The sequence below is a fragment of the Sus scrofa genome, chromosome 2 (genome assembly GCF_000003025.6).
Source record: "Sus scrofa isolate TJ Tabasco breed Duroc chromosome 2, Sscrofa11.1, whole genome shotgun sequence".
Lineage (NCBI taxonomy): Eukaryota > Metazoa > Chordata > Mammalia > Artiodactyla > Suidae > Sus > Sus scrofa.
Window position 1 is genome coordinate 149309274 of NC_010444.4, and position 15039 is coordinate 149324312.

At 39.5% G+C, this 15039-nt stretch overlaps 1 protein-coding gene across 1 annotated transcript in view; it reads left to right on the plus strand.

The window, feature by feature from the left end:
• Positions 209-15039, plus strand: part of SPINK5 (serine peptidase inhibitor, Kazal type 5) — a 72805-nt gene continuing 57974 nt past the window's right edge. The window contains 4 exon segments of the mRNA XM_021084966.1: positions 209-365; positions 1947-1972; positions 5497-5624; positions 7192-7264. Of these exon segments, the coding sequence (XP_020940625.1) occupies positions 311-365; positions 1947-1972; positions 5497-5624; positions 7192-7264 (282 nt within the window). The 5' untranslated portion in view covers positions 209-310.

Below are 15039 nucleotides of genomic sequence, written 5' to 3' on the forward strand. Positions count from 1 at the left end.
TAGGGTCCTTGGACTTAATCTATTGCCTTCTAGGAACGTGTCGTGAAAACACATCAGAACTACCTTAGAAATAGTATCTGTTCATATCTGCCACCTTGACAGGATCCTAAAAGGTGCAAAGTAAATTGATGTGGTATATTAAGTTTAGCGTGACCTTGAACAACTGGTTTTACAATGTTGGCTGCTGTTGTGGGTGTCACCCGCAGTGTATATATAAAAGTGAGCTGCATCTCCACGGGTTCAGTCTCAGAGCACCAGCTGGTGAGCAATGCAAGGAGCAGCCTTGTAACTAACTTGCATCATCTTCAGCATGAAGATAGCCACAGTGCCATTGCTTCTGATCCTGGCTCTTTGCCTCATACAAGGTGAGCAATTTGCATGTAATCTCTGCCTCTTGCCACACATTCCAAAGCTTGGAGCTCTGGGCAGGGACTTGCCTCCTCCCTAATAGGTACATACATATATGTGTGTATATGTGTATGTGTATATACGTATATGTATATATACACACATATATATATGTATAATAATCCTGAAATATCTTGCCAGACATAGACATAGGTCTGCTAGACGTAGAGTTTTGAAGAAGTACGTAGGTGGCTTTATAACTATGTTAGCTTTAAAAATGTCAAGTGGTTTGAGATAATCTGAATTTTTATCCATCAGAAATCCTTCCATTCCATGAGGTTGCGGGTTCAATCCCTGGCCTCGCTCAGTGGGTTAGGGATCTGGCATGGCCGTGAGCTGTGGTGTAGGTCACAGACACAGCTCAGATCCGGCGTTGCTGTGGCTGTGGGGTAGCCTGGGCAGCTGTAGCTCCGATTAGACCCCTAGCCTGGGAACCTCCATATGCCGCAGATGCGGCCCTAAAAAGACCAAAAAAAAAGAAAAAAAGACAGAAATCCTTCCACTTCCATTAATTCAACATTAGTTCTGAAAAGCAAATAGATTCTAATAGATTCTTCTCCATCTTCCACTCACCAAACGTATCAGTTCATAATGACATGAATTATACATATTACACACATATGGACATAAAACACATGAATTAATAACTGATGTGAATTATGCATATAAAAGCTATTAAAAACTTATATGCAGTTAATATGTATATTTTAATACTCTATTTATAAATAAAACATTAAAATCAAATTCAGCCATCTGTTTTTATTTTAAAGCAGTAGTGCTTTCTAGCCTATTTTATTTTTGTGTTTTCAAATCCTAAATGGATTGAAACTATTTCTTCTAAATGGTAAGGGACTCTTGTGGGAGGTAGGAGGTAGATTTTTGCTTTTGCTATTTGTATTTGAAAGGAACAAAATTGCCTGGACTCCACGTGCTCTCAGGCACTTCCACTTTTTAAAATGAAACCTCACGAGACGGCGAGTTAGGCGATCGCTGTACACAGACGACGTCCACTTTCCTAAACGACGTGTGCAGGTGCATAAATCCGTTCATGAGAGAGCACCTTGATTTTAATGAACCTTAATATTGACCAGAGCTCTAATTTCTGTGGCTGTAATCAGGAGGCAGAATTATCAGAAATCAGAAAATTTAATTTTATGAATATGTATGATAATAAACTTTATGCTCCATTATACCTTAAAACTGTAATGGAGATACTTGATATGTATGTTGTAACTTTCAAAGAGGTGTGCCATATTTTATTCGGAAAGGACCTCTTAGAAGTTAGATATTTTGAGGAGTCAGAAAGCTTATGAGTATTATTTTTTGAAGTAGTTGGACCTGTCTTTGTGACTATACACAGCCTGGTGGAATGCCCTCACTTTATGTGCTGTGGTCAATTTTAATGTGTTCAAGTTGGTTTGTGGTTTTGCAATATATTTCCATTAAAATAAGAAAGGAAAAGCCCTGCGTGAATGGGTTTTTTTACTTATTAAATATTTTACATTCCTTTAACCTTTGTTTCTGTATTTTTGTCCCAGATGCTGCCAGTGAAGGTGAAAATCAGGTTAGTCTTGCTTTTTCTGTTCATTGAATTCATTCCAAGATCCCTGAAGGACAATGTTCTGTGACCGGCACCTTCACAGCTCTTAAGACAGACGTGTTTTACTGATGGGCGCTGACATCTTTTCTTAAAAACGCAGAAGCAGATCTTTATGAATGAAGACATGAAGCGTGCTCGCTCGCTCTCTCACACACACATGCACACGAGTTATGTAAGAAAATGCATGTCTGCGAGAGGCAGTCGACCACGCAAAGGACCTGTGATGGCAGAGGCCTTGACCCAGGAAGGGTCTATACCAACTCTCAGAAGGGATCACTTTCTATAGACATTTAAATGTTTTCATCAATTTGAAAGACAAGTTGAAAGAGCCAGTCACACACACACAACACACATTACACAGACACACACACACAGAAAACTATGCCATTATTTCAGATTTAAAATATCGCTAATTATATAGCAACTATTTACTATGTCTCTCAAAGACCATGAATACTAAAAGAATAGAACAGTCAAAAGATTCTTTTCTCCACCAAAATTCTTATAACCATGTCAAAATACTCTTGCCTTATCTTACTGCAACCTCTTTTTTTAAAAAAAGAAACTTCTTACTGGGGCATTCTAGAGAATTTCCTTATAGCCTCTATTATTTCATCTACGTTTGCTGATTAAAGAGAGGCTCAGAAACCTCCACGGAATCGGTAGAATGGTATGGTAGGGTAGGAAAAAGGCTGGGCTTTTGAGAGTCTGCTCATTTGGATTTTCTGCTGGAAAAGAAGAGTGTTGTGTGAGTCTCACTGTGCATGAAACCATACTTTTCTTTCACACACTTTTGGATAATGGGTGGTACTTATCAATGGCTATTTCAAATTTTTCAGTGATATTTCTCATACTATTAAACTCTATTTCACTAAAAAACATTTTAGAAACAAATTTAGCCCCCTCTTATGTTGGCATAAGCAAAAAGAATATAAAATGTAATTATTTACCTAGAAACATTTCTGATGATAGCCTTTGGATATTTCGGCAGAAATGAAAACTATTGATTTAGTCTTTCGTATAGGGAGTTCCCGTCGTGGCTCAGTGGTTAACGAATCCGACTAGGAACCATGAGGTTGCGGGATCGGTCCCTGCCCTTTCTCAGTGGGTTAATGATCCGGCGTTGCCGTGAGCTGTGGTGTATGTTGCAGACACGGCTTGGATCCCGCGTTTCTGTGGCTCTGGTGTAGGCTGGTGGCTACAGCTCCGATTCGACCCCTAGCCTGGGAACCTCCATGTGCCGCGGGAGTGGCCCAAAGAAATAGCAAAAAAAAGACCAAAAAAAAAAAAAATAGTCTTTCGTATAGTCCTGGAATTTTTGTTTGCCAAGTTCAGTAGCTCGAGTCCTTTCTAGGACCATAAAAACACATTGACTCTGACAGGTATGAGCGGGAACAACACAGCAGCGTGCTGTAGTAATCTGCAGGGAACTTTATAATATGCTTCTGTGATGCAGAAGCAAAGCTACCTTGTCAGTGCTCCTGGGTAGGTGCGATTCCAGCTCCTGGGGAGGGACGATGGAAGAGCGTGGGCCCTATCACAGCCAGTGAAGGAAAACAGAAGGAGCTTGGCCCTACAGGGCTGCCGTTTTTCAGAGACATGTGGCAAAAAACACCAACAACGGCAACGCTAACAAAGCAAAAGAAAACAAAAATGAGCCAACGGCCAGAAGTTAGCCTGCAGGTAAACAGTTGTGGAAGTCCTCTTCCCCGCCTCGGGGCTCCTTTGTGGTCTAGACCTGCTCCGCTAGGGTCATTGGCAGGGCATTTCATTTTTCCCAGAGAAAATCCCAGCTCTGCTTTCAATTTGTATGGCCTTTTCCTATTTTCCAAGAGAATGTATTGATAACATCATGACTCAGAAAAGAGCATTGAGTTCCATCTTTAGTGATTATTGTGAACAAGTTTCTTAACCCACCCTCTGGGACTCAGTTGCCTGTGTAAAAAATAAATAAAAAAAAAAAATAAACCAGTAGGTCTTCTCTAATTATTGAACTCATTGTGACGTCAGAGAAGTCTAATTCAGAAATTATCTTGGGTGATAATATTCTTTCTAACTTGACCACTAAAAATATTTAAACTTCATTCTAGTGCTATGAATCTTGGTTTTCAGTACTTTCTTGAAGACCTACCTCACGAGGAATGTATTTTTAATAGCAAGACATCAGCCTCTTCTCTGAATCTACGTCAAGGTTTTTATCTAGACTTTATAGAATCAATTATATCCAGAAGCTAACCGGAACTTGCAAAAGCGGCATAAGATGCACTAGAATCAGAGACGAGACACGGATCTCAGTGGTCAGTCTATTGCCAGAAACTATCAGATAAGCTCACTGGGCTGTGATAGCCATCTTAAAGGTATTCTGGTGGGTCACCCTTCGTGAAATTTCCCAGGGCCAGACTTTGAAATGATTTCTTCTTCTTCACCATTAACCAGTCTTCATTCTGCAAGTGCTACCAACGGCCTACCATGCAAAAGATGCTAAGTTAGATACATCATCATCCATTAGGTGGCAAGCACCGTTCAGGCAAGGATTCTTCTGCCTCCGTAGTTACTGCTCTATCCATGGCACCTAGAGAAGTACAGCACCCTCATAATACGTGCGCTTTGACTAACTGAAGGATTATTACAAAGACGTAGGAGGCTGCATAGAATTCTATAATCAGTCTTTTGGAAGACACTGCATTTGTCAGAATTGAAGCAAAGGATTGGTTTTTAACTTACTTCTTCTGGTAGAAGGATCTTGAAGCTTTTTTCCCCCCAAAGTCAAACAAAACAAAACAAAAAAATCCAAAAACATAAACTCCAAAGGACCTAGTAGATTTCTTAAACTAACAGGTCGTATAACATTTTAAATCAGTACTTTACTAGTTAGTGCAAATGCATTATTGATATTAAACTCCCAGGAAAAAGTGACATACAGCAGGCCTTCATGAAATATATTGAATTAACCTTTTCAGCAACATTTTTGTATACCTTTTAATGGCAATTAAGATTGAAGTACTGTGTGCTAGGTATTTTATATGTGTTATCTTAGCATATTCTAATAATAAGAAGAAGAGCAACCATAATAATAAAGCAGGAGGAAGAGGAGAGGCGGAGGATATCATTATTGAACATCTACCGCGTATCGGATACTCTTTGAGGGCTTCACATGGTTATGCTATTTAATCTACACAGAATTTAGGAAATACGTGCATCTACGTGAGCCTTTGATAAGTTGACCGGCTGTGGCTCTGGAGCTTGTAAATGAAAACCTGGAATATAAGTTTAGATCTTCTGACCCCAAGTCTCTTGTCCTGTCCTTTTCACTTAGTTTCAGATGAAAAACTTCAGGTGATTTTCAAGCTCCAATGGACAATCCAGAGTCATTATTTTGATTTGTGTTATTTGTATCAACTGAGTGAATGTTGTCCCTACCAAGGGGGTCGTGGTCATGAAATAACACTGTTCTTTGAAAGTAAACACTTTTTTCCTCTTTTCCTAAGGAAACATGCAGCGAATATCGGGCACTGATGAAAAATGGAAAGTTGTTCTGTTCCCAAGATAAAACACTTTTTCAAAGCCCCGAGGGAATGGTGTTCATCAACAGATGTGCCACGTGCAAAATGATCTTGTGAGTAAAGCCCCTCTTGCCTTCAAGTGTTCTGAGTTACCAGGTATTCTCTGAACTAGTAAGTGTGCTGCTTTTATTTTCTGTCGCATACATTTTTCTAAATATAAATGGGTAAATAAAAATGCTTAGCAGTTATTACGATACCTCTCATCAAGTAAAGCTGGATAAATCCCACCCACCTGGAATGCTCACCCCTAGAATTCCAAAACATCCTGGAGGGCCCAGAATCAATACGTTACTAGGAAGCGCGTGATAGTCTTTTGAGGACAAGAGTTCAAGGTTGTGTTTTACCACATGGGAGAAAAACATTCTTGAGCTTGTTAAGACCTGACTCTGTGGCACCCTAGGGGCTGAAAAAAGCCCCCTGAGAAGGGTGTCATCCTCTTCTCGTGGCAGCCAACCAGGAGAAGCAGGATATTCTGAGCTGCCGGGGTCTTTGGCCACCTAGGATTGTGCCAGCGTGAGATGGAACATGGAGTTGATTGCAGCTTCCAACTGCCTGCAGCTCAGAAAGAACGAGGGTCCTGGGAGTTGACTGACACTGTTGCCGTGCTTCTTACCCTGACTTTCTTCTCTCCAATGACACCCCATGGGTGGAGAGAGCTTGAGCGATCAATTACAAATCCTCAAAGTGACTTCATTTGCCTTTGAACAGGGAGTTCATTCTCAGTCTTGACCACTGTCAGAACTTCAATACTGATACCAAGCCGATACGAACCCCACCCTTTTAAGATAAGTTATAATTAGCTTTTAAAATGGCAAGTTGGTAATGTGTCAGGGCATTAGATTGGGATAAGGAAGTTCTGGTCACATGTGCTGCTTCTCATGAAGACACTGTAGGAAGACGAAGGAAGGCAGGGCAAACTTAGGGAGCGGAGAATCCCAGGGCAGGTTGGGTGATCCTCTCTTTGTGTCTTGAAAGCTCAGTGTAAACCAGCAGGTGTATTATTTACTAAAGAGTTTCCTCCTTGTTACATAGACTGAAACTATGAATATGTGTATTGAAAAGTCATTTAAAACAAAATAAAATGTCTTAAGACAAACGAGTTATACATGTTATCACTTGGAAGTCACTCAATTATTATTTTTATTACTTATGTAAATTATGCTGGGATAAACTTGGCTTCTTCACCTGGAAAGGAGACTGTACGAGGCATTAAAGTTGTCATTAAATTGCTGGATTTGCTCTGTGTGTCCTTAGAGGTTGTCACCAAAACCACGATGGCAGGTAGATTTTGGCTCAACATGAATGTGATCTTTCAAAGAGAGCTTTCCAAAAATGGTACAGATGGTTTTAGAGTTGATGACAGCCTGGATGTTGGAAGCATTGAATGCGGTCGTCTGTTACGCAGTTCATGGTACTGGCCTCCAGTAGAACCACATTTAAGAAATATTTCATCACTGAGGAGAGATTGGTGGTACCTGTAATCATTTCTGGATATATCTCCTCTTCGGACAGGCTGGACTGCGCCGATAAGAAGAGTCAAAAATAAGTTTAACATGTACGTTGCTATTCCTAAAACATGGGCAAACGTGTCTAAGAATTCTATTCTTTGCCATCTTCCAGGGAAAAAGAAGCCAAATCCCAGAGGAGGGCCAGGCATTTAGCAGGAGCCCCCAGGGCCACTGTCCCCGCAAAGGTGAGACTGGAGTCAGCCTGTCATAGCTGCTTTGGAGAGGGCTCTCGAGCCTATTTCCATCTGTCTGTCTATTTCCTAATTACTAGGTCATGCCTGTTGTGAAGCCAGCTACTTAGAAGGGAGGGAACCTGGCTTAGCCCAGGGGTGGGCTAAATATCCAGTACAGCTTGTCCAGAGGCCCAACCCATGGCCCAGCTCTCTGAAAACATTCTGAGCACTGGCGGATGCTAAGAGGTGGAGTGAGCCCAGGCGATGTCTGCCTTCATGGCCATTTCTCATTCCTACTGTTCTGTCTTATCTCCAACAAGCCTTTATGGGGTTGTAGACCTAAGTTCAAATCTCAGAATTTGTACGTCTTGTCCACTTCACTTGGACAATTTATGTACCCCTGTATCTCAGTTTTTTCACCTGTGACGTGGAATGTGGATTGAATGAGAAAATAAGTTTAAAAAGCCAGCTACAAATTTAACATGTGTTAACAGGCATTTGACCCATTTTATTTCCTTTCTCTTTTTCTTTTCTCTTTTGCTTCCTACTCCACATGTTTTCTAATACTTGGAGATTGGTCCTAATTCAAGTAGACTTGCTTGTTTCTATCTATTTTGCAAATTGGGATTCAGGGTAATATTTGTTTGAGAAAACTCTTTCTGTGGTGAAGTTTTCTAAACTTAAAATTAAACAAAATGAAAGAAACCACAAAGATGCCAAACCAACGCACAATAATTTCCCTTTATAAATAATTTCCATTTATACAAAAGTTTTTATTTATGCCAAAAAAATTCTAGGCCCAGACTGAGCAAAATTTCTGCCGTATAATGTCGCAAAGCTGTTGACAAAGCTGGGACTATCACCAGGTATTGACAATCACTCACATGACTCCAGGTCTCCATGTAGCTTCTTCTCCAATATCTTCTTTCTCTTCCTCCCCTCCTGCCTCTGACATATAATTAAAATGATCAGTCAGGGAAGACACACCTTAATTACTTTAATATCCCTGGCCTACCCAAGTTACCATCTTCCTTGTCATTGTGACTCAGGAGTGTCTGAACACCTCAGCCTGCACAGCAGACCTAGTCAATCAAAATCTGCCTGGGCTCATCCAGTCTGACTCTTAGAATAGTGGCCATACAACTAGTCAATAACTCCAAATTCTTTGAACAAAAAAGAGCTGCTTCTCTGTGGTGGTCAGAAAGGGTTACTGATAGCTTTCAAATCTGCCTTTCTTTGCCACATTTAGAAACTCATTCTATAAAATCAATTCCCTTCCTCCTCCTTTTTTTTCCTCAAGAAAAACAGGTATATCAATGATGTTTAGAAATATGAAATATAAGAAAGTAAAAAAATAAAAATCCTCCCAATACACACGCACACACACACACACAGACACACACACACACACAGACATACACACACACACACACACATCATTCTTGACAAACCCACTATTTTGTTTTCTTTTTGCTATTTCTTTTTGCTATTTCTTGGGCCGCTCCTGCAGCATATGGAGGTTCCCAGGCTAGGGGTCCAATCGGAGCTGTAGCCGCCGGCCTACACCACAGCCACAGCAACTCGGGATCCGAGCCGCGCCTGCAACCTACACCACAGCTCACGGCAATGTCGGATCGTCAACCCACTGAGCAAGGGCAGGGACCGAACCCGCAACCTCATGGTTCCTAGTCGGATTCGTTAACCACTGCGCCACGATGGGAACTCCCAAACCCACTATTTTGAAATATTACTAGTGGCATATTTTCATATGTAGACAGACATTTACTGAATTTAATCAAACAGTGTTTTTTAAGAAATAAAATTATAGAATATTACGACGTACTTCTCTGTTAAGGTTTTATGCCTAGGTTATAATTTTGACCTCTAGATAATTAAGTTCTTGTGGTTTCATGTTTTGTTACCTAGGAAACTACTTACAGATTAAGGCAGTTAATATTTGGCTGTGTGCCTTCAAATAACTTCTGTCTAGATTTTTGCTTGTCTGTGTTTGAACGGATTAATGCAATTACCCTCTGTTTTTGTTATTGTTTTTTTCTCTTTATGATAAAAGAGAACAATATACTCACTTTCTCTGCATAGCCCACTCCCACCAAAAATTAACCGTCTCTTACTCTCAGAGCAAGATGATCTGCCTGTTCCAGAATCTTCCTCCTACAAATACCTTCTCTCTTTTGCATCATCCGTTTATTCTTCATTAATGTGTATGTCATTTTTTAACCTGATGACTCTGATAACCACTTTATCCACAAGTCTTGTTGGTTTTGCCTTCAGTGTATAACCCTAATTTGACTCCTGCTCATGATTCCATTTCTACCACCCGGTTTTCTGAAATCCTCCATAATTTCGAATCACGGACATCTCTGGTCCATATAGAAACTTGTGGATTTCTTACTTGATCAATTCAATTATTCATTGTTTCTCATTGATTTAGGGTGCCAACTTTGCAGGATATTAAGTTTATGGGTGTGTATGTATGTATGTTTTTCCAACTTTCCTTTTCCGTTTGTATTGATTCATTTCTTTAGTAACTAACAAGACAATCCCCTTTTCTTAGCTTACTTCTTCAAAGTTGACTTACCCATGAATGTATACTTTTTTTCTACAAATATTTTTGAAATAAGAAGTTCACTGAGTTTATTAAAAAATTCAACTTAAATTGGAGGACCCAATATGGTTAAGGCTACAAAGAATTTATTAACTAATTTGGGTAAAATTGACATTTTACAATAAGTAATTTGCCTAAGTCAAAGGCATAGTGTATCTGATCATTAATTTATATAATTCTCTGTATTTTCTGAAATCTATAAAATATTCTCTGTAGATATTTTTATATTTTTGATGAATACCTAGAATTTTTATAATTTCATTGCTATTATTGAGTGGTATTTTGTTGTTTATGGTATTTCTACATGGTTATTGTTGGCAAAGACAAATCCTATTGATTCCTATAAGCTAATCTTATATTAAAAGCCTTATTATATCTTGTTAATATTTACAGTTTATCTGTTAATTCTGGTTTTTTGTGGGGGGAGAGGTGATCACATCATCTGCAAATAATGGAAATTGTATAACTTTCTTTTCAATCTTATAGCTTCTTTTTCTTCCCGTATCTCATTGGCGAGCATCTAGAGTTCAGCAGTTCAATAGCAGTGATGATAATGAACTTTGAACTGACTGCTCTTGGCCACATTAAATGAACTATATCTAAAGTTTCTCCATTAAGTATAATGTTTTACCCATAGGTGTTTTTTTCTATAAACTTGGGCAAGTTTAGGAAGTTCCTTTCTTATTCTTCTGAAAATATTTTGATCACTATCAAATGCCTTCTCTGCAGCTACTGAAATAATTTTTTCTTTCTATTAACATTTTTAATTTCTTGTATCATTTCTTGATAAACATGCGAATGTTAAATCATTATTATTTTCTTAGGGTAAATCATACTTAATCACAATGTAATTTTTTATACATTGTTGAAGTTGCATCTAATATTATAAAATTTGAGACTATTTTCATAAGTAAAATTAGTCTGTATGTTTCCCTTTGTAATTATTCTTATCTGATTTGGGAATGAACATGGAACTACCCTGAGGGGCAGCATTTTAGGCTGTTGCTGAAAAAGGATGTCAGTAAATTCCTTCCCCAAACAGCAACTATAAGGCTAGACAAAATTGAATAAAACAACCATTTTAGCACTCTGGAAATTGACCAGCAGCCTATGTTAATCCAGCAATTGGTTATAATTGATAAACTGTTGAACTTTGGAAAAGAACCATGGGCGTCTATGATGTTCTTGCTTTGTGACAGTCCTATCAGCCCCATGGCTTGGTTGATATGTTCTACCACAGCAGAGCAGGCTATGAGGATCAGTGACTGCCTTGCCGTTGCTGAGAGTGGATTACTAAATTTGGAGTAGAGGGCAACTGTCATACCAGAGATATTTTTGATGGAAGTCATGATCTTTGCTAACAGTAAGAAGATGATCTTAGGTTGGAGCGTGGTTGCAGTAAGTATATTTCTGGCTAAGTCTTCATACAGGGGCAACAGAGACCAAAACGGGACCAAACAGTTGAAAAAGTCCAGGCCAATTATAGGGCTGTGTGCAAGCACTTAGAAGACACGAGAAGATCCCAGTGAAAAATGAATACTAGGGTATATGTAAAAATGGCCTGAATTTTAAATAGCCTCCCCTCCATACATGGCTCAACCTGTGGAGGCTGGAAGTCTTACCAGCTTGAGATTGTTTGAGCAAAAACAGTGTTCGATCAGTGGCCAACTTCTAAGTTATACTGATACAGGGAAAAAAAAAAACCTAGAAAACTAGGCTTAAAATAAAAACAAAACCAAAATAAAACAGAAAACAACAACAACAAAAACTTATAATAAACTCTCCGTATAAGTTCAATCAACCACAGACCAAAAATATTTTTTTTAAAACCCTCCAAAAATTTCCAGAAAGCAAATCTTGAATTTGCCCCATGCTGGCCACTATTTATATAGTATTTATATTGTACTTACAACTATTTACATAGCACTTACACCATACTAGGTATTATAAATGATCTGGAGGTGCTTTAAAGTACGCAGGGTGATATTTTAAATGCAAATACCACACTATTTCATATAAAGGACTTTAGTATCTGTGGAATTTGGTATCCATGGGGTCTTGGAACCACCCCACCCCCTAAAGTATGACTGTATAAATATTTTCTTAGCAGACACATCAACAGCTACACACAGCTATGGGAGAGAAAGAAACAAAGAGATGTAGCTCAACCAATGAAGCAAACAATAAAACAGCAAAATAATCTTTAGAATAAAATCATAAATTGAGTTGCTAAAGTATCTAAAATGTCTAGTTTTGGAGTTCCCATTGTGGCTCAGTGGTAACAAACCTGACTAGTATCCATGAGGATGCAAGTTTGATCCCTGGCCCGCTAGTGGGTTAAGGATCTGGCATTGCCAGGAGCTGTGGTGTAGGTCACAGACACACCTTGGGTCTGGTGTTGTTGTGGCTGTGGTGCAGGTTGGCAGCTGCAGCTCCCATTCAGTCCCTAGCCTGGAAACTTCCACATGCCATGGGTATGGCCATTAAAATAAAATACAATAAAATAAAACGTCCAGTTTTGAGCAAAAATTATGAAATAGGCAAAGTAACCAGAATATATGACTCGAACTTGGCATAAAAATAAGTTGATGGAAACTGTCTGATCATCTGCCTCAAGATTTGCGCTTGAGGTGTTTTCACTTGTCATTCTTTGCCAACATGTGTTACTTTTTCTCCCTCTCAACGTTATTTACTAATACATTAATTGATTTTCAAATGTGTGGTCCTTTTTTCCATCTTAAATTAACTTTTAATTTTCTTGACTCATGTTGAGAGATAGGCCATGTGATAGTGATCCTTTAGAATTTTCTCAGAGTTTCTTTGAGGCCTGATAAATATTCAGATTTCATGAATGTTTTCTATGTTCTGAAAAATGTTTACTTTCTGTTTCTTGGGTGTAATTATCTATGAAAATTCTAATGGCTTAAGCATCTTAGTTTTTTCCTATGATATATCAGTTCCTGGGAAGTCTGTGCTAAACCCAATAACCCCATCATTGACTTGTATAATTCTATCAGTTATTGTTGACATATTTAGAGCCTGCATTATTGAATGTATATTCATGACTGTACCTCCTTGTTCTTTTTACTTTATGTAATGTCCTTCTTTGTTGCTTATGATGTATTTTGGACTGAATTCTATACGTTAAGTACTAGTATTGTTGCTTCTGCCCTCTTAGTCATTTTCGCCTTGCATCTTGTTCTATTGCATTTGTGCGCTTTTTTTTTTTATTTTCCCACTGTACAGAAAGGGGATCAAGTTATCCTTACATGTATACATTACAATTACATTTTTTCCCCACCTTTTGTTCTGTTGCAACATGACTATCTAGACAAAGTTCTCAATGCTATTCAGCAGGATCTCCTTGTAAATCTATTCTAAGTTGTGTCTGATAATCCCAAGCTCCCGATCCCTCCCACTCCCTCCCCCTCCCATCAGGCAGCCACAAGTCTCTTCTCCAAGTCCATGATTTTCTTTTCTGAGGAGATGTTCATTTGTGTTGGATATTAGATTCCAGTTATAAGTGATATCATATGGTATTTGTCTTTGTCTTTCTGGCTCATTTCACTCAGTATGAAATTCTCTAGTTCCATCCATGTTGCTGCAAATGGCATTATGTCATTCTTTTTTATGGCTGAGTAGTATTCCATTGTGTATATATACCACATCTTCCGAATCCAATCATCTGTCGATGGACATTTGGGTTGTTTCCATGTCCTGGCTATTGTGAATAGGGCTGCAATGAACATGCGGGTGGATGTGTCTCTTTTGAGTAGAGCTTTGTCCGGATAGATGCCCAAGAGTGGGATTGTGGGGTCATATGGAAGTTCTATGTATAGATTTCTAAGGTATCTCCAAACTGTTCTCCATAGTGGCTGTACCAGTTTACATTCCCACCAGCAGTGCAGGTGGGTTCCCTTTTCTCCACAGCCCCTCCAGCACTTGTTATTTGTGGATGTATTAATGATGGACATTCTGACTGGTGTGAAGTGATTTGTGTGCTTTTTTAATTTTAATTTGTCTTTAGCAATTTTTTTTTCTGCTAAACGTGAGTTAGAAAATATCCAAGGCCAAGCTCCAGCCTCTGCCTCTCCTGGTGTCAGGAGAAGACAAGGGTTAAGGTCCAAAGCAGAAGGTTCTAGAACTAGGTTGCCAACTCCAGTTTGCTGCCACTTCACCAGCTCAGGAATCCACCTGCAAACTCTCAGAAGTTGGCAGCAGCAGGAAGAGGTGTTCTCTGTAGGCCCTGGCCCTCCAGCCCTTGGAGTTTGGAGGAGGCGGCAGAGGTGGGGTAGTAAATGCTTGCACCTGTGCTCATCACCTCCCAGCTGGGCTTCTCACCTGCCCTGTCATCACCCTGCCAACACCTGTGACCTAGTATGCTGCTGTTGATTTTGCTGGTGAATGAGGACAGGGGATTACCCCAAATTAATTGTTCTGATCCTTAACCCCGTGCTCCTGCAACTTCTCCAGAAATTATTTTTGGGAGCCTATCAGCAGTTTTTCTGTATACCCCTGCCTTTTCTTTCCAGCCACACGTCTCTTCTTTCTGCTCCTTAAACAGGTCAGTCTAGTTACTGCCACAAAAGCCATGCACTTGCAAGTTCTCCATGCCTGGAACGTTCTTCCTCATATTTTTAATGCCCGGGTCCTCCTCATTCATCTCATCTCATTTCATCGCACAAGTTACCTTGGCAGAAAGATCTTTCTTGACACTGTGTTTAAAATAGCCTCCATTCTGGGTGCTGCCCTATTTTCATTTATTTTTTCATAGCACTTATGATAATTTATTGTATTTATTGTCTATTTCTTCTCATCAGAATGTAAGTCCCTTGGAGTACATATTCCATTTCTCTTCTGTGTCAGGGCCATGGTCTAGTTGAATGCCAAGAGCCTAGTAAGTGTGTCATGGGTTTTGAGCAATAAATGACCAGCCAAATCAATGAGAGGGCACATATGGTCATGATGTATCCTGCTTTCACTCTGTTTTTAACTGCTTCTTAAGGAGCCTGTGATGGGGGGGGGGGTGCTGGGTGTCTCCTACATCGAGGTCATGCTTGATTTTTTTGTAGCTGCATGCCTTTCCTAAGTCTAGGTCTGGTGCCCTTCTCAAATACAGCTGTTCCACCAGAAGTTACCTCCCCCAAGATATTTAGCCCAT